Consider the following 24396-nt stretch of genomic DNA (forward strand, 5'->3'; position numbering starts at 1 on the left):
ATAACCCAAGTATGTCTTTTTACCCAGTGAGAATGGGAAGGGGGTAGACAAATATAATGCACAAGGCCCACAAGCTTTTGTAATACAAAGCCTGGGAAGGTACATCAGTGCCCCTTTCGGGAGTCACCCACCAGCAAATCCCATGCTTATGAGTAGCCTGTTGACACATACAGCTCAACATCTGTGGTGTCCTATGCCACCCTCACAATTCTAACTAAATTCAGAATTTGTGGGTGTGTATTCCCTGAGTTTGTGGTTTTGTTTTAAGAGGGAGCTTCTAAAAGCGTCCAGAGAGCTCGTCATGTGCCTGTTCAGAGCATGCTTCCAAAAGATGGGACTAATTCAATGCTGATTCTGAATTAGTGAATGGGATATCTAGGCGTGAATGCACAACCAAAAGGGCATGTGTACACGTAAGCAAATGCAGAGAGGAACATTGAAATTTTAGAAAACTCTCCGTGTAATAAGCAAACATTGAACCCTGACTGTGACTGCCTTGTGGAAAAGGGCTACAGTGAAGCTTACCTACAGAACATAGTTTAATTAAACATTGTATTGAATCATGATAATTGACAAATTTTGGACTATTATTAAATATAATCCTTAAATATCAACACTTGCAACAACTACTCATGCTCCACAAATTGAAATTAGCCAGGCATATCAGCTTTTCTACTCAGAAATACAGACCTTTAATACATCTTATCAACTACGGTCTTAGAAAGATGCAGACATTTGTCACAGCAATTGCTCACTTCTTTCTTCACCAGGAAATATATGAAGAAAGGACACACACACAAACCAACAAAACCTACAAACCTTCATTAATACAAATTGGAGGAATCAATTTAGGAAAAAGAAGTGTTTCTACACATAATTGTTTTTGCCAGCCTTGTTACAGTTCATGCAGCTAGAATTTAATCACTGAAAGAGCAGTACTATGCAGTAGAAAAGACACAGAAGACATGACCTTTTTTTTGCCCATTTTCTGTGCTTCCACTGGGAAAAAAAACAACACAAACGATCTACACATGAAGTTCAAATAAACACCTCATTACACAAATCTTATCAATGCAACGTGAAATTGACATTCTTAGTATTTATGTGCTCCGTCCTACCTTTAATCAGACTTTGGCAAAGTTAGAGAAGACTTTTTGTTCTATCAGCTTACACTGAACTATGGCTATTCATGAAGTACAGATTCCAGAAAGCCCTTTAATCTTCACAAATCATCATATCCCAAACATGAAAAAACTGTTCCCTTCATTTTAACTATATGTAAACCATTTTAATAACTTCATTCCCCAATGGTATCTGCTATGGCATAGACTTACATATGTTATGAATTTCATTAGAAAAGACAAAAAGGACCTTTACTACAACTATCTCTAAACATTGAAGGACATTGCTTACCGCCTGCTTCCCTAACATTGGAGCAAAAAGCATTTTGCAGCACAGTAGCCATGAATATAGTCGTCTTACCTGAAGTCCAACACTGTCTGCTTGTCCTCCTTTAACTAACTGGGAGATAAAGAGGCCACAGCTAAATTCCACTCCACCTCTCACACTTAGCCCAAGTCCTTCAGGATGCAAGCGATCCAGTCTCACTTCTTTCAGCTTTCTGCAAAAGTGGAAGATACCTGACTGTTCAGCTGCATAAAGTTTTGTTGCAATAGTGTTTCATATGCAAGTTGTGCATTATATTTCCTCTCATAGCATTCAGGCATGAAAAAAAAAAACACCAACAACACAGTTGACTAATAGAGCCATAAGAATTTATTATTATTATTAAATGCAGGAAGAACGAGAAAAGACTGTTTCAACAGGGAATCATTGTTTTTGGATTCCCATACCCTGCTTTTACTAGATTAACTACCTTGCAATAAATTTCACAAAGTTCAAAACTATACTTCCAGCAAATACAGCAAGACTCAAAAAATGTGCTCAGCTCTATGCAGATAATTCATATTTTACTTGGAGTTTATCTGAAAACTCAGTCAGTATTACTTGGTTGTATTTCCTGAAGTTATTCTATATGTTATTCTGTATTCCCTTACCTTGATCTTTTGGGTGTAAGCTGATCATACTCCACCTGGTGTTTTAATGGGATAAGTGGGCGGATAGCATCAAATAGAGGCAACCTGCTTGGTTCGTTAATCACGAGTTTTAGATCCCCCACAAGCACTGGAAGATTCATAGATCTACAAAAACACAGTGAGAAAATGGGCACAGGTAATCAACACACAGCACTATTTAAAAACTTGCTGCACCTGTGTCTTAAATATTTGTGTGCCCCTTCAACCTTCTAAGAAAGTTATTTATGCAAATCTTGGTTTAACCAAAGCAAAATAACATCTGAGAAAGCAAACTTTCTGTAAACAAACAAGAATACCTCCTTCAAAACAACTGAAATATACACTGCTTTTATTTTTTAAGGTCATGCACATCACTTTTATAGATGATGTGTAATTAAATGCTTGGAGCTTTCCAGATATTTATGGTACTGTTTGGAATTAACTTTACAGACCAGACACACCTGCCAACTAGATTTTTGTTTCCTTCCTAGTTAGCAATCCTTCTTATTGAATCTAGGCTGCAAACTCTTCTCCTGAGCTGAGCTCAAGGGATGGATGAATCATTCAGAGCCAGAAAAATCACGTCACTCAGTAATTAGAGCACAGACTACTTAAGTTTTAAAATTCATTTCAAACCAGAACAGAAATAAAAACTGAAGGGCCACTAACCAATGAAAGAAATAACCTACACAACTGAAACCACCATGAACATTTGAATGACAGCTAGACAAAGTATCCCTTGATACTGTCAGCACTGAGGTAGTTACAGGCCTAGAAAGTGTTCTTTGATGGCCAGCTGCAAGAGTGCAACAGTCCAATAAGGTTCAGTGGAGCTATTCCTACACAACATCCACCTAACTTGGTGTATAGTAACTACTGATCCCTCTTTTATCATTTACATTTCCTGACATGCACTATCTCTGAGGCATACCCACCGAAAATACATATCATGGATGCATATTGAATGGCATTAGAGGTCAAATACTTAAATTTAGAAGTGCTTTTCGCAAAGAAGCAGAAATTAAATGTTATCTCCAATAGCAATTGTGTATATTTTTTCCCTGGAACCCTTCATCGAGGATTTTTAAGAAGTGATACTTCATCAATATATAATCCTAGAGATCATGGAAATCTTGCTTAAGCCATTGCAATTTTGGAAATCAAGGAAAAGTTACTATATGCATTGTTAATTTTGTAACTGCAAGAAGATTTTAAATAATTTAGAGCTACTGATTCAACCTCCTTTCCAAACAACAGGCTTTATAAATGGAGAAGCAATTAGACAGACCTGAGTGAAACTGAATCAGATACGCAGCTGAATACACCCCAAACTAGAGCTCAGTGCAAACATCAGCTCAAAATATCTACATTACACTTAGCTGAGATGCTATTAATTAAGATATGAATGGAAACAATGCCTATTAGAGCCACTCATCTATGCTGAGTGGAAAATACACTCTCATTTTCTTTGAGAAACAATGGATGAGATGCTGATCCCATGTGCAATGATATAGGTCCTAAGCAACTACGGTTTAAATCACTTCAGTAAAGGACTGGTGATTGGCCTATCACTTTACCTTTTTTTTTTCCATTATGTTGGAATATGTCAGTCGTTAAACATGCCAAATGGATTCCCAGCTTTCAGATAAAACAGTTGAAAGTAAGTCTTAATCTGAGTAGTATGCAAAAATCTTTAAAAAACAAACTGAGCGAAAACCTCTGTTGAAAATAAATAAGCATCATTTGGAAATACAGCAATATCACTTGGAAATAATAATGAATTTGATCAACACTCTCGTCCTGTTTCCTAAGAACATCCATGTGCTTTTTTCCCCACAAAGAATCCACCAAATTAGTTTACAAAACACTCAAATAGTAAAAACAAAGTAACTTTACTATTGACAAAAGACATACCCCTTTATTGGCCACAGAAACTGTGAAAATGTAAGACTTCAGGAAAAAGAATTAAAAATTATTATTTCAACTGATTTTCCAGGAAGCTATGGAAAGAGCAAAAGTCTTGAATACCCGCTCTTAGAATTGCAAAACATAAGTAAAACTCTATAGAAGTATATATATAACTAGATCTTACTGGTGGTACATCCGCAGCACATCATAAAGATAATCCTTCTCCGCTTCATTGTCAATTAGCAGATTAACCTGAAAATCCAAGGACATTACTGTAAATCTGACTAAATAGCCACAAACATTTAATGTACAAAACTTTCACAACATCTTAAGTCACAGATCAAATATTCCAACAGGGAAAGTTTTGATTTTTTTAATTAACCAGTTTTGCAGCAGAGAATATTTCACAATGTGAAATTTACAACAAGACTTCTTTTTAATTATTATTATTACAATTAGACAAAATAGTAAATACTAAAGTCTCATACTCAGTATGCTAGATTCCTTCTTAGCAGCGTAATAGTCTTAAAATAATAGCACATTAGTCTTACCTGATAATCGCTGTACTGTTGAATAAATGTTTTCAGAAACCTTTTTGGCCACTCATTAATATAACACATGTTGCCACAGATAAACACACCCCACTGAGATAATTATAATCTATGTTCTGTGGTTCCAAACCACTGATTTCAAGCAGTAGCTCATTTGTAACATTACGTAAACAGCCACACTCCTGTTCGTCTTTGCTCCAGCTCTTAACTGATAGAACTTGCCAGTTATTCTTTCCTCCCCTGGTAATAGTACGTTTACTTAAACCAGTGTCACATTACAACGCCTGCTCTTGGATACTTGCAGTAAAATAAAGTAAAAAAAAAAACAAACGAACAAAAAAAAAACCAACCACTCAGAATTCTCATATGAGGAATTCAACTTATATTCAGCGACACTGGTAAGACCCCCACTGATCTTAATTGCAGTGAGAGATCACATCACAGTAGTTTTACATTTGGACAACCTTAACGTTTAGGAAAACAATTTACAACTGACCTAAAGGCTAATATTACTGTGACGTGAAGTCTGAGGACCAATTTGCATACTTAAAGAAAGGTCTTTGCTTTCCAGCTTTGCAATGCTTTGCATTGTATTCTAAACTAAATACATGCTTCATGTTCCCTTTGTCTCTTTTCACCCTTTAAATCCAGCAAGTCTCTACATATAGATGGTTTTCCGTTACTTGTCTCTGGAATAAGACACTTGTAAAACATAGAGAGGCTAAAAAACACTGCACGCAGGACAAGACTCTTTCACTGAGTAACAATAGCAAGTAAACCATTTTTTTTTACAGCAAATTTCAAAACACCAAAGAAGTCTGCCTTAACAGGGAACAACATGGTTAGAGTTGTAACTGACTGGTTCACCAATACCACACACAGACTCAAGTCAAGGCGATATAAGACTCACCCTCTTCTGCTAGCTAAGGTACTGTAGGAGCCTGCTTACATTGTCTCATGAAGAGCACTGAATATTTGAGTGCATTACCACTACACAGCAAAGACCCCATCTTTTCTCCTAGATAGGAAAGCAAGTAGTGACAACATTACATTTTTCTCCTGATAGGCTAGCTGGTAGATATGTCTCCCACCACTTCCCGGACACTAGAGAACCATGTCCAAACTCTACCACTTCTTGCAGAACATTCAGACTGTAACCATCCGGTTTGGTTCCTACAATTCTCACCCAACACCAAAAACTTCCTCCTCCCTTAACAAAACCAAGTGATTGCTTCAATATTCATAGTGCTACACCAGGGATAATCTTCCCAGACCATCACTCTACTTAAGTCATTCTTCTCCTTCTGCCTTCTATTCCACCAACTGTCGTTTCATTGTAGCCACCTTACCATTTACCTAAAATCATGAGCTCCTTGAGACAGTCTTACTATATAGTTACCTAGCTTGTCAACAGCTTCTAACATGACTTTAATGTCATAAATCCTTAAAGACCATGCCTCCACATATTAAGAAAAAATAAATTATTGTGATGTGCGGTGACTTGGACCAGTGAAGTATTTTAGTTTCTCTCTCAACAAATCAACAGATCTGTGCACCAAGGCCATGGCTTCTGGTTGAATTGTACTATCTCTTTTGGAAATTAATTATATCGGACCTTAACAGATTCTAAGTGGTTAAGAGCCCACCCTATGTATCTCTGTGTTGGACAGATAACACGTAAAGGTCATTTTCACACATAAAAAGGCTATTTGCACGATGAGTGCAGAGGATCTAGTACTCAGTGTCACACAAGTATATGCATATGCACTCTGTAAACTTGTCTATTAACATACTAACTATGACCAGGGTTTGATGAGGTTAACAAGCAGACTCCTAATCTCCCACTTGAACACAACGAATTTTAGAGACTTCTTTCTAAATCCTTCATATTTTTTCTTATATTCTGTCAGGACACAAAATCAAAGTAGTGATATCATTAGACTTACACTGATACCATACTAGCAAGCTTAATAAAAAATAAAGAAGCTTTCAACAGGCAATTATCTGGAAAAAAAAAAAAAGGTAACACCTGAGATTAAAATAGAGACTGCAACTGATAAAAACCCTCTCAACTGTAAGAGGGGAACAACTTTAAGAAGCTAGTTATGACAAAGTTATCTGTTACAGGTTTATTTCACTAGGTGCAGAAATGTCTTGCTACCGGCAACTGAAAAACACAGCTGACTGCAGACAACTAATGAAGTCTACTAATTTCTTTTACTGTCTGCAAAATTACTACAAACTTCAGGTTCAAACATGGTTTTATGAAAACTGATACAGATAGATTTTGTAAGCAAAAATGTATGTGCAGAAACGTATATACCAGTTCACTGTTTCCTGAATGAGCTTCAATATATGCACCATTGAACTTGATACACAAGACAACGAAATGAACTGCCTAACATCTGCTGCCCTTTTAGAACGTGGCAGAATCTATCAACTGAAAAATAATTCAATTCTCAGGAGTCTTCAAAAAGCAAAAATGTGTCCTGACCACTTAGCATAAGCAATTAGAACCGTCCCCAGTATTTGCTGTCTGTTATATAAAATGTCAAGTCTCATGTTACTGTGTCTTACGGAATTGTACCTTGAAGCAGTTACAGAAATGCTGTGAAGAACAGCTGAAGACAACTTCCATTAAGAAGGAATACGTTAACTGGTTAGATACACAATACAGAGGTATTATATGCTCATTATTTCATATGAGGAAATGCTGAGAGAGCTGCGACTGTTCGGCCCTGAGAAGAAAAGGCTCAGGAGGGATCTTATCAATGTGTATAAACACTTGAAGGAAGGGTGTAAAGAAGACAGAGCCAGGCTCTTTCCAGTGCTGCCCAGTGCGAGAACAAGAGAACACGTGTGGCTCCCTTTGACCCTCAGGAAGTGTGCCCCTCACTGTACCGTGATGGGGCACTGGCTGCCCGGGGAGGCTGTGGGGTCTCCTCCTTAGAGATTTTCAGAAGCCTCCTGGATGTGGTCGTGGGCACCCTGTTCTGGGTGGCCCTGCTGAAGCACTGGGGTTGGATGAGATGACCTCCAGGGGTACCTTCCAACCTCAACCTTCCTGTGACTGATTATTTAAGGGAATCTTCATAATAGCTGTGTGACTTTCAGACTACAGTGATGCACTGCTGTGGCAGCAGCCCAATCTGTCAGCTTTTGCAGAACAGTATCAATTTCTATCTGAGCTTTGAAAACTATTAAGGGAAATTGAAGAACAGGCCATATAATATATTTGCATATATTACATATTTTGTGCTATTGCTAGGTTGATGGGGAGAATTGATTAAAGTTACCAAGGGAAAAAAAATATCAAATGAAAGCAGGAAATACCTGAGTGGCAAATAACTCAGATCCTGTGGCAGGTCATTTTTTTTTTTTGTTTTGACAAAGGAAAAGGAAGTAGCCAAGACATAAAAATCCCCACAGAGGCCACTGAAAGCTGGATAACGCAAACCAATTTAAAGAAAAGATCTGCTCAAACATCCTATTACTCAGAGAAATGGTTTTCACTTGTCTATGCATCCTATTTATTTACACCAACAAATGCTGACACTAAGACTTTCTTACGTTATCAGGGGTGGGACTAGGATAATTTATGAATTACAGCAGCAGCTAAAGGGAAGCAGTTTAAAGTTCAAAGTGGTAACCATCTGCCTAGAAACCAGAGTCTTTATTGGTATGTTGCACAACCCATTGGTGAGTTATACAGTAATAGGTAACAAGACAGAAATAACTTGCTAGATAGCTGCAGTCATCGTTATGCAGTATCCAAGTCCTTCATGTTTTTGGAATTCATTGTGGTTCTTTGCAGCCCCCCTACTTCATTCTAACAGTTCTTTAGTTAATGGTTTATTACCAGATGGTATTTCTACAGAACACATTATACAACTGTGTTTTCAGGAGCTACTTAAAAGAAACTCTACACCCTAGGAAAACAAGAAAACAAAACAAAAAACCAGTACCCCCCTGAAAACAGTACTGAAAACTTTATTTTCACTAGACTGAAACTAAACTGCTATGAAAACAAACAAACAAGCAAACAAAAAACAGTGTTTAAACATGTTAATCATTTTTCTCTTCCTTTCCTTAAACGGAGCCTTTGGAGCTTACTCCTCACACAATTTTGAGCTCTGCTGAGCGCGTATTTAACCAGGCATAAACATGATAAAACGATGTGCCAGGCAGATCGAGTCGCTCCATGAATCAAGTGCACTTGCACATGACTGCCCAGGCACAATTGCACTCGGGAACGTTGAGGTCGGCTTGAAGGCTGCCGAACCCGGGCTGGTAACACACGGAACTGCAAACGTGAACTGCCTCGGCCTGGACTTCAGCACCTGCGCTTTTGCCTTCCCTCCTGAGTGCAACGCTCCTACCGTGACTTTATTAAAATCCCACAACACTTCTAAGAAACCCTAAAAAGCTCATGCATCGCGGAATGTTCTCGTTTTTCCTTCTCTCCTTCCCCTCTTGAGGGGGGTCTAAGTTCCACAAGCCCCTCCCGCAGCAGGCTGCGGCACAGGAGCACCAAGCTCGGAGCCGGCAGCAGAGCCCGGGCCGGCCCGCTGTCCCTCTGCGCAGCGCCCCCCGGCCCGTCCCCTTACCTTGTGGCGGAACTCCCGGGCCACACGGCGCTCCATGCTGCGGGGAAGGACGAGGGTGCGGGTGCGGGTGCGGAGCGACCGTGCCGCCGTCGAGGCCGCGCCCCGGGGTGGTGGGAGGCGCGCCCGCTGCCCGCCGCCTCCAGCATCCCCGCCCTGACCCTGCGGTCAGCCCCGCACCGAGCTCCCGGCTGCACCAGGCTTGGGCTGGTTAAGGCAAAAGGAAAGGGGAAGGAAAAAGAAAAGGGGGGGGGGGTCAAAGAAGAAGGGAGAGAGAAAAGAAAAGGAAAAGGGGGGAAAGAAAGAGAAAAACGGGAAAGAAAAACGAAAAGAGAAAAGAAAAAGAAGAGGGGAAAAGAAAGGGGAAAAGAAAAAGGAAGAGGAAGAAGAAGAGAAAAAGAAAAAGAAAAAGAAAAAGAAAAAGAAAAAGAAAAAGAAAGAAAAGAGAAAGAGAAAGAAAAAAGAAAAAAAGAAAAAGGAAGAGAAGAAGAAAAAAAAGAGAAAGAAAAAAGAAAAAAAGAAAAAGGAAGAGAAGAAGAAAAAGAAAGAGAAAGAGAAAAAAGAAAAAAAGAAAAAGGAAGAGAAGAAGAAAAAGAAAGAGAAAGAGAAAAAAGGAAAAAAAGAAAAAGGAAGAGAAGAAGAAAAAGAAAGAAAAGAGAAAAAAGGAAAAAAGAAAAAGGAAGAGAAGAAGAAAAAGAAAAAAAGAGAAAAAAGGAAAAAAAGAAAAAGGAAGAGAAGAAGAAAAAAAGAGAGAAAAAAAGAGAAGAAGAAAAAGGAAGAGAAGAAGAAAAAGGAAAAAAAAGAAAAAGGAAGAGAAGAAGAAAAAGGAAGAGAAGAAAAAAAAAGAAAAAAAAAAGAAAAAGGAAGAGAAGAAGAAAAAAGAAAAAGGAAGAGAAGAAAAAAGAGAAGAAGAAAAAAGAAAAAGGAAGAGAAGAAAAAAGAGAAGAAGAAAAAAAGAAAAAGGAAGAGAAGAAGAAAAAAGAAAAAGGAAGAGAAGAAGAAAAAGGAAGAGAAGAGAAAAAAAAGAAAAAAGAAAAAGAAAAAAAGAAAAAGGAAAAGAGAAAAAGAAAAAGAAAAAGGAAGAGAAGAAAAAAAGGAAGAGAAGAGAAAAAAGAGAAAAAAGAAAAAAAGAGAAGAAGAAAAAAAGAAAAAGGAAGAGAAGAAGAAAAAAGAAAAAGGAAGAGAAGAAGAAAAAGGAAGAGAAGAAGAAAAAAAAAGGAGAAAAACGAAAAAAAGAGAAAAAGAAAAAGGAAAAGAGAAAAAAGAGAAGAAGAAAAAGGAAGAGAAGGAGAAAAAAGAAAAAAACAAAAAGAAAAGAAAAAGAAAAAGGAAGAGAAGAAGAAAAAGGAAGAGAAGGAGAAAAAAGAAAAAAAGAAAAAGAAAAAGGAAGAGAAGAAGAAAAAAGAAAAAGGAAAGAAGAAAAAGGAAGAGAAGAAGAAAAAAAAAAAGAAAAAAAGAGAAGAAGAAAAAGAAAGAAAAAGGAAGAGAAGAAGAAAAAGGAAGAGAAAAAGAACACCGCTCTCTTAAGTGGCCCTTTGGGGTGAATTCACTCCTGGTTCTTCTCATACAGCAGGAGCTCACATCCAAACATCCCTCTTGTGTCTATAGGTACATACATGTCTCTGGCCCTGCTATTTAAGAAGACCATGAAGATGTGAAATTTAAAGCGTGCTAACATCTGATGGGGGAAAAAAAAGAATTTGCTTCAATGGATTGTTCTACCACAAATAATCTAATTTTTTCATTTTTTATTTTATTTTTAGGTAAGCTGAGTGAGACTGATTTGCCCTGGTTGGGTGTTCAAGGCTGATTTGTTTCTACCAGCCTTTCCCATGAAAACACCAGCGTTGCTTACACCTGTAGGCCCTGAAGTGCCTGCTTTGTGTAAATGAATAAGAACCAAACTTAGAGTGCCTGAAAGAAGCCTCTTTCAGACTAATGTCATTTAGGTAGTTTTCTCTTGAGCTGGTTCCCCTCCTACTTTCCATAATCTAGTACATGATAATAAAGACTTTTACAACTCAGGCTGGAAGCAAGAGGAGGAGATCAGCTAACCCATGTCCCTTAGTCTCACATCAGTATCAGCTTTACCTCCGTAACTGGAGAGAACACGGTTTACATAAGCACAGGTAGCTTCCCTGCTCCTCCTTCCAATGGGGTGCAAACTTGTATGAATGCATATAAAGCCATGACAAAAATAAATGAATCCAGACTGCCAAATGCAAACTGGAGTCTGTTATATTATTTCCATGTGAAAACCTTCTTCAGCTACACCAGCTCCTTTAGAATTTGCTCCTGCCGCTTTGAGAAGATGGCTTTGCTGTAAAGAAACATGTCAATGGTATTCACTACCCATTTCTCATAAAGGTGCCAGGAACAAGAGAGGAATGCTTTATAAGCCTGTGTTCTTACACACTCACCAGCTGTTTTCAGAGAACAAAATCAGAAGTACAACTAGTACGTAAATCACTTGTCTGCTACCTAAGGTAAGTTGCAGTACCGCACAGTATTGAAAAGCTATTCTATCCAAGCTTCATACACACCACTATATTATTGCTTCCCTGCAGGAGTAAGCAAAATTGTTTTATATTTGAAAACAGAAGGAAAGAGATACAAAGTGTTTTACGTCTTTTAAATTTCATGTATGTTTCCTTCAAATTTACATCCAAACTTTAAGTCACTGCTAGACAAGCACTTCTAGAAGACTTCTACAGAAATAGATCTTTTATCAGCTGGAAGTTATGTACATTTGAAAGAAAGTGACTTTTTAAACATGTAGCTACATTTTGCAGGAGTCAGAAACTCCTCCGTGTAGTAAAATACTGTGGAATTGACTTCATGTGGAGATCCACGGGACCATCAGGTAAAGGATACATCACAGAAAGAATGACAAATGTGGCGAGCTATTGGTCTGCTGTTACACAACCCCTTGCACTCTAATGCATAAATACAAAGCAAACAAACCCACAAAGCTACCCCGTGCTTCAAAACAGCAAGCTTAATAATCAGAAAATGTATGAGATGGTTCTGAAGTTTCCATTGTTTCAAACATGTCATATTAAAAGATGGTACAATTACACTGCTTATTAGTTTTGGTCATGAAATCCATCCTGTTGAGAAATTAAATTACATCTAAATTAGCTTTAAACTAGTTCAATTTCTTAGTTGCTACTTGTGTCACTGAAGGAAAATGAATACAGTGGGCAGCCCATTTACAAGGCGAAGAAATACATTAAAATGTTTGTTGTGTAAACTGACTCCTGTTGCTTTTGATCTACTTTCTCTACTTTCATTAGTGTAATCTGGAACAGAGAGAGTGCACCAAAGCCAAGCGCATAGTGCATTCAGTGTAGATAGGCTCTGCTCTGAGGTGAGGGTAGAGAAAAAATCTGCAAAATCTGTTTGAGGTTATTTGCAAAATGCTGTGCTGGAGTTAAAGAATATCTTTTCTGTCTCCCTTTTCGTCTCTCATACATGCACTCCCTCCAGCCTTTGCAGGAGAGAAGAGAATTCTCAGTGAAAACGTTGCTAGTTTTCCATCATTTCATTCGAAATGAAACACTTGTTGCAGCAAGAAATACAATCCACAGGGACAAATTACAAAGGCAGAAAAGAGATCTTTTTAATGACTTGCTGTTAACAGACTTCCCAAAGCGGTCAGAAAAGGCTCCTTTTCATCTGAGACAGTTTCTCACCTGGTATGGGCAGCTTCTAAAGCTTCTGTTATAAGATATGCAAACCTGAAGAATGACGGGGAGAGACAGCAGCAGATGGGAAAGGAAAAGAACAAACAAGGCAACAGAGACGGGAAGAGGGAAAGGGGGAAGAAAAATAGCTGAAGGAAGGTTAGCAATGACAGAAAATTAAGTGACTAGAAAAAGCAAAAAGAATAAACCTGGAAAAGAGTCTACAGAAAGCGCCACATTCAAGACTGAATTTGTAGTAGTAAAGAGTTATCAGAAGCCAAAGAAATTATCACTACGCCTTAGCGGCATGCTCCGTTCCATGTCTCACTCGTGTGGTTATTCAAGTTCTAGCACTTCTTTCAGTGAACCGGGGCCAATGCTCAGCGTGTTAGGCACTAACACGGTTTGCTGGCTTCCCTGCACATGCAGACTGGCTGTGTGGAAGCCGAGGGCTTTAAGCTACGAGACATTCCCTCCAGCAGCAGTGTCGAGTCCCCTTTTTGTCCGCGCTAGCGGTGGTGCAGAGGTCCCCAGCCGCACCCCACCGCGGCGCTCACAGCTCCTGCCAAGGCACCGAGTGCCTCCTAAACCCAAAAAGCCAAGAAAGAGAAAAGAGACGTGAGAGGCCGGGTTCCGCGGGGCCGGAGCCGCTCAGCCGGGCCCCGGTACGGGGCGAGGGGCGGCGACCGGGCTGGGTGCCCGGGGAAGGGCCGGGGCCGGAGGGCGGGCCGGGGGCGGCTGATAAACCCCCGGCCGCCCCGCCCGGTAGGGCTCAGCCCTGGGTGCCGGTAGCGGCTGGTGCTGTGGGCTACGGCTCTGGGGAGGCCACTGCTGTTGTTCGTATGGAGGCTCAGCTCCTCGTCGGGGCGCTGCTGTGCGCCTGGCTGCCGCCGGGTGAGCGTCGAGCGGGGGGCAGGAGGGAGGACAGGGCGACCCCAGCCATCGCTAGCGTCTAACCCAGTGCCTTTGCCTTCCAGCTCTGTCCCCGTGGGGCGCCAGGGCGCAGCTCCCTCCCGGCGGGCACCTGCCGCTCCTCAGGTAAGAGCCAGCCTGGGTGGAGCGGGGCTCCCTCCTCGCCTCCGCCGCTGTGCGCGGCCGAGGGGGTGGCAGCCCGGGGCGGGGTGCGCTGTCCGAGCCGAGCAAACCGTGCCCTCTTCTCCTGCCCTCAGCACAGGCAGCGCTGCCGGGCCTCGGAGGGGGGACGGCCTCGTCGCGGCCACGCAGGTAGGGAGTGTGGGCCGGGCGTCGTGAGGGGGCGGCAGGCGGGCACGATGGGGTCAGGCGGTGGGGAGCGGGCTGCGGTGCCCCTCAGGGGAGCTGAGGCTGCCAGGGTGTCTGGCCTTTCTCTGTGAGGTCACCTGGGAATAGAGCGACCTTCTCTTGTGGTTGGTGGCTTTGAACCAAAGGCGGACCAGGGCCCAAGGGGTGATGTGATGCTGTTGTTCGTTGCCCAAGATGGTGCCTTGCATTTCCCACCTAGTGCTGGTGTGAAGTGAGGCTCCTGTGAGGAGTGGTTACTAGTGCTGGTCTGAGAGATGTTTTGGTTTTCATCTGGATAAAGTTCCTCATATCTTACCTGAACAGATATGTACATTACCGTGATGCTTCCAGTGTTTCTGGTGACTGTTTCACCATTTGTGGTTCTTCAGGACTTGTTCAAGCAGCATTGAACATCTTTTATCTCTGCCGTAAGGAATGCCAGTCATGAACAGAACAAAACTTAAGCTTTCAAGTGCTAAGTAGTGAGGGAAGAAGGTAGCTAGAGCTTCAGTCCATTCAGAAATAGTTGTGTGTCACAGGAAGTATTCTTGCTCTGAGGAAAGCTGAGGTCTGATTTGGCTCATCCAGCAGTGGTTACTTTGTGTGAGCCTTTTCAGTTCCCTGTAAAAGTAAATGAGCTGGTGGTATCGGGTCGCTACAACCGGGTACTGGTTTTTGGATGTGGTTTATCTTGGCAACCCAACTGTATCATTCATGACATGTTGCTGAAATGTAATTGGGGTGTGTTATTCCCACTCCCTTGTTTGAGGGTGGGAAAAGGAAAGTTTGCTTTGTGGCCCTGCAGAGGAATCTCTTTTGTTTCTGCTTTCTCCCCTCTGTTTTAGGGAAAAATCTCAATGGAGAGAAAAACATGCCACATAATTGCAAATGGGTAACAGAATCAACTGCTGATAAGACCGAGTGCTTACAGATTGAGGGCCCCCCAAGAATTCAACATGTAGTAGTAGACTCTGTTTTTGTTCTGTGCTGGGCTGCTGAGGATAAATCTTTCAATGAATCTTCTGTAACAAATATGTTTAGGAGAGAGGAAAAATAATAATGACAATGAAGAGTAGTTTTCTAGCCATTTGAACTGTCTGAAACTAAGAGTAAGACATTTTCACATGTTTTTCACATGTTTTTGCATTCCATAAGCTTTCTTGAGAGGAAGAGGCACAGCAGCACTAAGTGTTGGTTACAACTTCTGCAGCGTTCATGTTCATGAAGTCATATTTGATGATATAGTTCCTAAGATCAGTTCTCAGTCAAACATGTAAATGAATATTCAAAACATGGAAAATGCTTGATATGTTACAAGTGCTTTGCAGAGTCATGCACAGGACTGAGAAACTGGTATGTATGGTGAAACTTCAGGGTATGAAAATTAAATGCAATAAATCTAACATCCTCAGATGAAGTTACATAGGAACAGCTGGTGTTTATGATTTCATTGGAAATATTTGCTTGGTTACTTGTATCACTCTTTACATCAGTTAATGCTCTATACTAATAGGTAAAGAAAACTTAGTGATAAATATGTTAATGTTATCTGTACTCTATAAACTATCACATCAATGAAATATAACCATTGTGCGGATGTAGCTGTTGTTCTTTTAAAATTCCCAGGTGAAATAGACAAAGAAATGAAATGACATGTCAGTAACATTTGTTCTTTCTGAAAGGAGCCTGGAATGGCAGTTCATAATGCTTCATCTACTACAATATCCTTGTCTCAGAACAGAAGATTTCACAGTATGAAATGTGGACCATCTAGTAAGTTAAAGTTTTTACATGAAACAAATTCAACGTATCTTCTGCATGATTTAATTACTCTTATGAAGAAAAACTAACAAAGCTAATACAGGTCTCTGCATAACCGAGCTCTACCTTGATTGGTCTCAAAAGACTACAGAAGTATGGCCATTTATCATGAGGCTTGACCTGGCTTTAAGTTAACATGTGCTTCTAGTTTGATCATTTAAAAGGCTGTCTGTAGTTGCTGTGTTTTCTGACAAAGCTTCTAGCAGGGTAATCTGCTCTTGTACTGATATACCTAAAAGTGTGGATTGCTGCCTAGGTGCTGTTAAATCATTTGTCTTGTGCCTGTTGCCTGCTCTGAGGTTTTTTGTTATATTTTAGCTGATGTAATCTATGGGTGTTTTTTGTGTGTGCAATCTATAGGTTAGCAGGATGAGGTCCTCTAAGCCACCAGGTGGTGAGCACTTGAAGAATTTGCATGTTTGCTTGTTTGGTTCATTTTATTTTCAGCAGTAAAGTGGACAGGCTTAAATATCTCTGCTCAGGGGTAAATATCCTCTGTGTTAGCTCTTCAGTAGAGCTTTTTCATGCTTGTCCTGCACAAAGGAGAAAGATGATTCACAGCAATTCAGAGTAGCTTAGTAGTTTTCTTTAGCTGAGAAACCTCAGGTTTCTCTTCGGCAATCCTGGTTGGTTGTACTGGATGTAGAACCTACCTAGTAGTGTATCATCTGGATTTGCATCTGCAGGCTTTATAGTGCAAAATGCTATGAAGACTGGATGGACTGGATTCTTACCAGTTGTGATTAGGGTTGTTATCTCCAAAAGCTTCAATATCTGTCCTTAATTAATACTGTTCTCAGAAGCTTTTGTGAAGCACGTATTGGAATGTGGGGGAATAATAGAATGGTTTAAAGAAGGATAATCTTACTTGAATAAGGATTGTTACTTTGGAACCTGTATAGTCAATGAGCAAATACTGTATGTACATGCGTCTGCTATGATAAAATTGCTCTAGAAATACAGCCATCTACACTGGTAAAACTCCCTCTGCCTTTGAGTTGCACCAGCTTGTTGACCACAATGTAGCTTTTTCCTTGTCTCTGTTAAGTTCTTGCTTACTTCTTTGTTTTTGTTTTCAAAGCAAATAAAGCAGCTTCCAAAGAGATGTGCAAATAATGTCCAGATGTGTTACTATAATAATTGAATAAGTGTAGAATTACTTGGTTTGTTGTATTTCTTGCTGTGTGAAAAATTCTTTTAATGGCACAAGTGGATTTGATGTTCTGCTTCAGACAAACCAGCTGGAGAAAAGATTTTCAAGATGTGCTATTCTACTTTAACAGAACTCTTGCAGGAGGTCCATGTGTGAGTTTAAATCACTTCTTAAGTAGACCTAATATTTAAGCAAGTAAAGAACAAATCTAAAAGTAGGGAGAATGACAAGAGTAGCAAGTATTTCATGCTAAATCATCATGTCTGAGCTTTTAAAGGAAGATGTGGTTATGACAGAAAGAATTAAGTTTTGTTGCCCTCTGTAAATGCAATAGAATGAACTTTGTCTTCTCTCCAACGTATTTCTATGGGTCAAAATATTTCATAAAAACTTCGTTTCTGATGTCCTTGCTTTGGCAATAAAATGTTAAGCATGCTTTAAAAACTGATGATTGCCCATAATTGCAGGCAAAGAAAATCAGGATTATTACACTTGATAATCTTCTGAGTGTAGGTATTCCACTGTTTACTTTTAGAATCCAAGTAAATTCTCTGTTGCATGTTTGTGAAAGGCGTGTATGAAAAACAGAACCCAAGAACAATCCATTCTGCTTTCTTTGAAAGAATTTTGATAAAGTGTTCTAAATGCTTAGAACAGTAGACCAATCTTGGTTCTCCCAGTTTGAAGAGAGATGCAAGCTGCTATATTTTCGTCCATGGACTGGTATTTGCACCAATTTGGAGATATATGAAATAGTAAAGCTTTTTTTTTCCCATTTTTAAACCAGCAAGGTAAGTTATCATCTTCTTTCTCTAGTTTTGTGATGTCTCTGAAAATCAGTCTGCAGCATACTTGGAAAACTGATTGCCAGAGACTTATTTAATCCTGTTGGAGTCACTCTTACATTAACATTGTTCTTGCTTCCTTCAACTGTCTGTGTAGATAAAATTGAATGTTTCATATGAACTTTTTGTATGATGGGTGCATGATTGATTATACACTAAGTCTCTTTACTATTGTGTTCTGTTAGTCAGATATAGGCAATTTAGGAAGTAATCTAATGTTTTTTTTGTCAATGGAACAAAAACGGTATAGTACAAGTAAATATCAAGAGATAAATTGTTAGTTTCTTGTACCCAAAGAATATGGGATTGGTCTTCTCAAATGTTAATCACAGTAATTGACAGCAGTTAACATGCAGCTTACATAGCTGCTAAAGCTGGAACTACCTTCCATATGAATCTGTTTTTCATTCTAAATGAAACAAACCGAACCACAACAAACAAGCACTGCAAAAACAAACAAAAAATACCCTATGAAGACCTTGGGAAGAGCAACACAAATTATTTCTGGAGTAACTTTGAAACTACTGCTGAAAATTCCTAATGAGTTAAATGCTGCAAACATTTTTGTGTTGAAATGCTGCAGGAGGCATGAGTCTTTAATGTTGAAGGTCACCATTTCTGTAGACGATACTTGTTCCTTATGTGTGCTCCAAAACTGATCTCAAGAGATGTAATGTAACAGAAAACCTGCATCTAACTGGAAGGCTCTGAGTAGTGAAAGATGAACACTACGTCCTACTCAATCACCTCAGAATCTTGAAGAAAACTGTACTTCCTAGTGTAATGAGATCTTTGTCTTCATTCCAAGGCTTCATTGCATCCTACTGAAGCCTAGATGCTTCAGGAAACTTGTTTCATTACTGGTAGATGCTTTCAAAGACTATTCTGTTGAAGGATAAAAGATACTGCATGAAAGAGTTCCCCATAGTCATAGGCACCTGAAAGTATTCTAGAGAAAGTGTGCAGTGGAAATTATGCAGTTACAAAATATGAAGTTTCAAGAGTATTGACTGCTAAAGTACTCGATTCTAAGCATGCCTTCTATTTTTTGTGATATGAGAGTAGGTCTTAGTCGATGCTTCTTTTGATCTCAGCCTGCTGTGTTTTTTGTCCATTCCAGCTCCCTACAATTGCATAAGAATTTTTAAGAGTCATATTTCAAAGGATCCCAAGAACTGTACAGTCTGTCTAGACAATTTCTGCAAGTGACTCTGAAGAGGTCTTAAGCCATATTTGGACTGAAGTTTGTAAACAGGCAGACTTAGAAGAACTTGTAGGAACAGGCTGGACCTTTTACCTTACCTAGCTTAAGTAAAACTTGTTCATTTTGAGATCTCCTCCAAATAAATGTTCCATACTTAAATTTTCTGAAGTGAAGCTGATTGGCATTAAACAGTCTTCATTTCATGTCTTAGAAATAACAGTAACAAGCACTTGCTCATGTTGGAATTTTGCTTTCTAATGTGTGTTTTTTTTTGGGGGGGGAGGGCAGACAGATGAAGGTCCACAGCAATCAAGAACTTAAGAATCAAGAGTATAGTCATGATAATGGTGTATTATGGTGAGGTCAAAATGTGGATGGTAGGAATCCAGCTGCTCTGTCATAGTTTAAAGTACTTTATTTTTAAGTTGATTTGCTTGTTAATGTAAATGTCAGACATTTTCTTGAATGTTTTGGCTTGCTTTTACGTTTGTGCAAGCTTTAATTTGCATGTCTCCTTGAGTTAGTATCTTATCTTTTGTATGACACACAGATAACTTTCTTTGCAGATATCTCTTTGTGCTCTGAGAAGAGAGCCATTCTTTATTGGATGAATCCCACTTCATGCTAAAGGACTTTACATAATATAAATTACTTTCAGCTATCCTTTTCTTCTCTATAAGTGTGTTAATAAATCAGAAAAACTAACCTTGGATGAGAAAAGCTGGACATATAATTGGTTGGCAACCAAAGTATGCTCATCAGAGTAGCAGTACCATAAGAAACTATAATAAATTAACTGGGCACAATATCATATATACACAGCCACAAAACAAATAGGCTCTATAATAATATTGCAAAGTAAATGCTTATTTTGACAAAGATACAAGTTGTCACTGATCAGTTATCATAAAATCAGCAGAACTTGCCATCAGAGCCTAGGTGAATAACCCTTGAAAAGCCAGCCAGAGTTGGGTAGGATTATACAGTATTTCAAAATGGATTTTAGAACTTCCTGTTGTCGGGTCTGTGAGATTCCATTCAAGCATCTTTTTTTTTTTTAGAGAGCAAGAGCAGTCACCTCTGAAGCTTGGGCACTGATTTCCAGGAAACACAGTGCAAACAGGCTGAATTACAGTCTCACTTCTCTTTGAGACTAATTGCTTGACATTGAAACAATAAGTGGGATGAACTAAAAGGAGAGACCCAGGTACTAAAGTGACCTTATTTCACATACTGAGTGGGAATGCAGCCTGTTCAGTAGTTATGAAACCGTTGGAGTATTGAAGGAATGAGAAGAGCAGATAAGAGCTCAGACCTTCTTTAAAAGATAATTCTTCATCTTCACCCTGATCAATGTTTATGACACATTCCTTGTGCTGATGATGGCCATGCTATTAGGGTGACCTGGAGGTTGTAGTGGCCTCATTGGTTAGAAATCACCCTGTTGTTCGGAGTAGAATCCTACTACTGTGGCTTACCACTTTATGCTAGACCAGTCTCACTGATTTTCAGATTCCAACCCAGTGAGCTCAACTGGCATAATGTCAAAGGAAAAAAGAGGAGCTAAAGACTTGATAGCAGTCATTTTCCAGTAAACCGAGGATACAAAAATCTTCTGTAACCTCCCCTATTTTTAACATTGGCTTAAGCTTGATGTTTATTCCCTTTCTGCAGGTGGTACAATGCTTTTCATCTCCTTATAAGAGAGATGTCAACTTGTGATAGAGAGATCGTATCGGTGGTCTTATTTAGGGAGCTTATTTTCCTTTAATGGCAAAGATCTAAGTGAGCCCTTTGTTATGGGATGTTTATTGCTGATAGAAATACTTCCTCAGCTCTGTTAATTGAGCAGAAATTGATGCACCCAGTTCCTGATTAAAGGAGGCCGCGCTGTTTGTAGCAGCAAGATCAGTGGATGTGATTGGAATTAACACTATGTTTCTGTTATTACCTGCTAAAGAATTACTCATCTTTGTGCACAGAGCCCTTCCATGATGCAGAAAGAAAGATACTCCGCAGTGATGTAAAAAGGGATATAAGTAGATACAACAGCTGTATTTATCATGTTTGTAGAATTGTACATGCACAGATAGAAGATGACTTCATAAGGAAAAAAAATGCTCCTACAGAGTTATTTGATTTCTAATTTGGATTTGAATAACTCCCTTTTTCTCTTTGAAAGAGAGCATGAGACATCCTTCCTGGTTATGGCAAACATCTCCACATCAGCTAACTGTATGCACAATTGAAATAAGTGTAGCTTGAAGCAGGTTACCTGAGCTGTGCTTAAAGGGGAATCGTTCAACCTGAAACATCAAAAGGGGGCTAACTTTGTCTACAGCTAAGAGGGACATGACTTGCAGTCTAATGGCAGATTATTGTAGCTGGACAGGCACTAGGGCATAATCTTAGAGAAGCAAAGAACAGAGACCTGAGCTCTGATTACACAGGTCTCACAACGCTCTAGATGAAAGAGATCAATGTCTGCCTTCCTTGACAAGAGGAGTAAGGTTCTTGCATTAATGACAAGATTGGTCACTGTGAGTCTGTAAATGAGTTGGCTCAGTCAGAATAAGTAGGGACTTTTATACACGGTGCTTGCATTATTTTTTTAACAGAACTCACACAGGCCAGGTGGGGGGGGGGGGGAAGGGGGTTGCAGCAGGATTGTCGAAAACAAAGGAATCAAAATTAATCATTTGGATATCTAAAAAGTCTTCATATGAAAGTTATTGTATTTATGTTTTTGCAAATAAGAATGGTGGTAGGAAATAGAAAAGAAAATCCTGTACTGACAAATTGTGGCAGACTTCAGTAAGCAAGAACTCTGTAAGGTTGAAACTGAAGATGATAATATGTAGAAACATTTAGCCTGAAGTAGATGAGCATGAAAGATTTTTTTTTCTTTTTACTTAATGATGTAAGTTTCTTGAAGTCTTCCTCATTTTAGCATTACAACTATCTGTGAGCACACAATCTCACAAAGCAGAAGAAACTTTAAATATGACCTTTTTCCCCATGAAATTTCTGCACTTATAATACTTCTGTAAAATAGGTGATGATGAGGTTTGAGGCAGCCTTGCAAAATGTTTTAGTAGCTTTGAGTTCATAAATACTGACAAGTTAAGGTATGAATTAGATGTTGGGTGAGCAATTACATGGTGTGTACATCTGAAAGCGATTTGTCTGTGGTACATCCACAAATCATGGGAGTTTTTAAAGATGCATTTGAAAGTCTTGTGCAAGCTAAATTAGGGGCTTAAAATGAAACTCAAGATTGTTCATAACATTTTTTTCCTGTTTTCATTAAAAATAAATTCCAATTCTGACTGTTGTTAGAGGGTTGGTTGCTCTCACAGGATATTATTCATATGCATCTTGCTTTCAGATTTATTTAGACCTCCTTACTGGCTACTGTAATGGTGTCTCTACTCAAGTTCTCTAATGCTGGCAAGACAAACTAAATATTTGCTATAAAATATGTTGATAGGAAATTGGTATTGTTAATCCATCAATAAAATAAGATTTCTACAAGAGGACAGAAAAAGTAGGGAGGAAAAGCCACTTTGATTTATATTGTTCCTGCTGAGGTGGGGAATTCAGCATCCATTCAATAGCAGTAGGATGTCAGTGTTCAGCTCTTGCCTTGTTTGAAAGCATTTGTTACCTTACAATCAGTTTATGGAAAAACATGTCAACCATTCTATAAAGCAGTTTAGAATCTACTTTTGATATTTGTATATTTAGTGAAAGACAAAACTAAGAATAAACCTTAAAGGTGTGGTGAGCCATGCAATCATAAAACAGTGGTCTGTATTCTAGCAGGCTTTCCTCCTAATTTTGTTTAAATTGCAGATTTTGTAGCGTTTGTCAGAAGTGGAGCTTGCATGAGTTTGCCTGCATCAACAAAGCTTTAAACCCTATTTAGTATAGCCTTCTCAAAACCCTGAAGGTAATGTTAGGCCTTCTTTGTACACCTTTGTTGATTAAACATTCCGTAAGTCAGCATTTTAATGAAGTGGAAGAAAAAGTCCTTTTCTGTAAATTCTGGTTTTCAGGACATCATTAACACAATTCATATCTCAGATTATTTTTAAGAATACTGTATTTCTAAAGCCAAAGAAAACAAAAAGGATGAAACTTCAGTTTTTCTTCCTGAAATATTTTTTTAACTTGTGTGCTTAGTTCTAGTCCTTAAATATTAGTATATTTATTTTCCAAATTAAGAAGGACTATAGTTGTTTTTTTTGCATAATATGCAATTATTAAAATGCAAATTCTTTCCCAAGCAAACTTTAGAAGGTCAAGTGTTAGCAAAATAAGTGAGTATATGATAATGATTAGAAAATCATTTCATCACCACATCTGAACTTGGTAGCAAGAAGCTTGTTTCTACTTGTGTGCACCTTTCCTTGTACTGTGAAAAATTGACTTGGCTGACTTGTGGGGATCTCCCCGGGGAAAGAAAAAAAATGTATACCTTGCCCCCTTGTACCACCTTCCCTGCAATAAAACAGATACCTGCCTCTCTCCCCGCTCACACCTGCCATTGCAACTCAGTTTACTCTCTCTACAGCAGTTTCACTGTAATAGAAGTTTTTTTTTTTATTTTTCTTAAAAGTTTATGTCTAATAAAATTAGAAACAAGTACAGCCATGTGAATTTATGGAGAGTGTTTGTGGTTAGTGTACCTAAAAGTTGCAATCTGGAGGGAGGGCAGACAGTTGAAAGACTTGCAGCTGGGATCTGGACATCTGTGTTTCTAGGGTAGCATGCTCTTATTCTGGTAGAGTTTACCCATGTAACGTTTGCAGCATTCTTTTATGTAGGGCTATAAGCACCATGCTGTTTTGTTTTGTAATACCTGTTGACTTTATTTATTAACTAAATAAATGGACTAAAAATATGTCAAACTAACTAAAAGGTATCATAGCCATTTTGATTTGGCCTTCTGTAAACATGCAATGAATTTGCAGTATCTGGTTATGTGTCTTATGGTGAAGCTTTTTAAGTATGTTTCTTATTTGTGGTGACCTGTGGGATTCTCCTGGGCTAGCACAGCATTTAAATTCTAAGCTAACATCTGGCATTCTGGGAGTTAAAATCAGTAGCTGAACTGTATCTTAAGAATGAAGATTATCATTTATTTTTAATGTGCCTTGGTTTTCCACTCAGGTTCATTTACATGTTTTAATGGAGGTGAGTGTGTCTACAGAGAACTCTGCAACTGCAGTCGATTTAATGCAACTGGACCAAGATGTCAGACAGGTGTGTAGAAAGAAAACAGAG

The 24396-nt window shown here is 39.0% G+C and overlaps 2 protein-coding genes across 8 annotated transcripts in view; one reads left to right on the forward strand and one right to left on the reverse strand.

Moving 5' to 3' along the window:
• USH1C (USH1 protein network component harmonin) overlaps positions 1-9296 on the reverse strand; it is a 45087-nt gene extending 35791 nt beyond the window's left edge. The window contains exons 1-4 of one of the 3 annotated variants that reach the window (XM_066997439.1): positions 9142-9295; positions 4168-4235; positions 2058-2201; positions 1483-1621 (exon numbers count right to left, since the gene is read on the reverse strand). In XM_066997439.1, coding sequence (XP_066853540.1) covers positions 1483-1621; positions 2058-2201; positions 4168-4235; positions 9142-9177 — 387 coding nt within the window. In that variant the 5' untranslated portion in view covers positions 9178-9295. Of the gene's footprint in view, positions 1-1482; positions 1622-2057; positions 2202-4167; positions 4236-4534; positions 4734-9141 lie in introns of those variants that run through there. The other 2 variants (XM_013177816.3, XM_066997440.1) reach the window with 2 other exon arrangements.
• A 4190-nt stretch (positions 9297-13486) lies between these two features.
• The window catches only part of OTOG (otogelin), a 107819-nt gene continuing 96909 nt past the window's right edge, over positions 13487-24396 (forward strand). Inside the window, exons 1-5 of one of the 5 annotated variants that reach the window (XM_066997390.1) lie at positions 13487-13718; positions 13802-13862; positions 13994-14048; positions 15767-15857; positions 24283-24375. In XM_066997390.1, coding sequence (XP_066853491.1) covers positions 13667-13718; positions 13802-13862; positions 13994-14048; positions 15767-15857; positions 24283-24375 — 352 coding nt within the window. In that variant the 5' untranslated portion in view covers positions 13487-13666. The remainder of the gene's footprint in view (positions 13719-13801; positions 13863-13993; positions 14049-15766; positions 15858-24282; positions 24376-24396) is intronic. The other 4 variants (XM_066997389.1, XM_066997387.1, XM_066997388.1 and 1 more) reach the window with 4 other exon arrangements.

This window comes from Anser cygnoides, chromosome 5, assembly GCF_040182565.1.
Source record: "Anser cygnoides isolate HZ-2024a breed goose chromosome 5, Taihu_goose_T2T_genome, whole genome shotgun sequence".
In the NCBI taxonomy this organism is placed as follows: domain Eukaryota; kingdom Metazoa; phylum Chordata; class Aves; order Anseriformes; family Anatidae; genus Anser; species Anser cygnoides.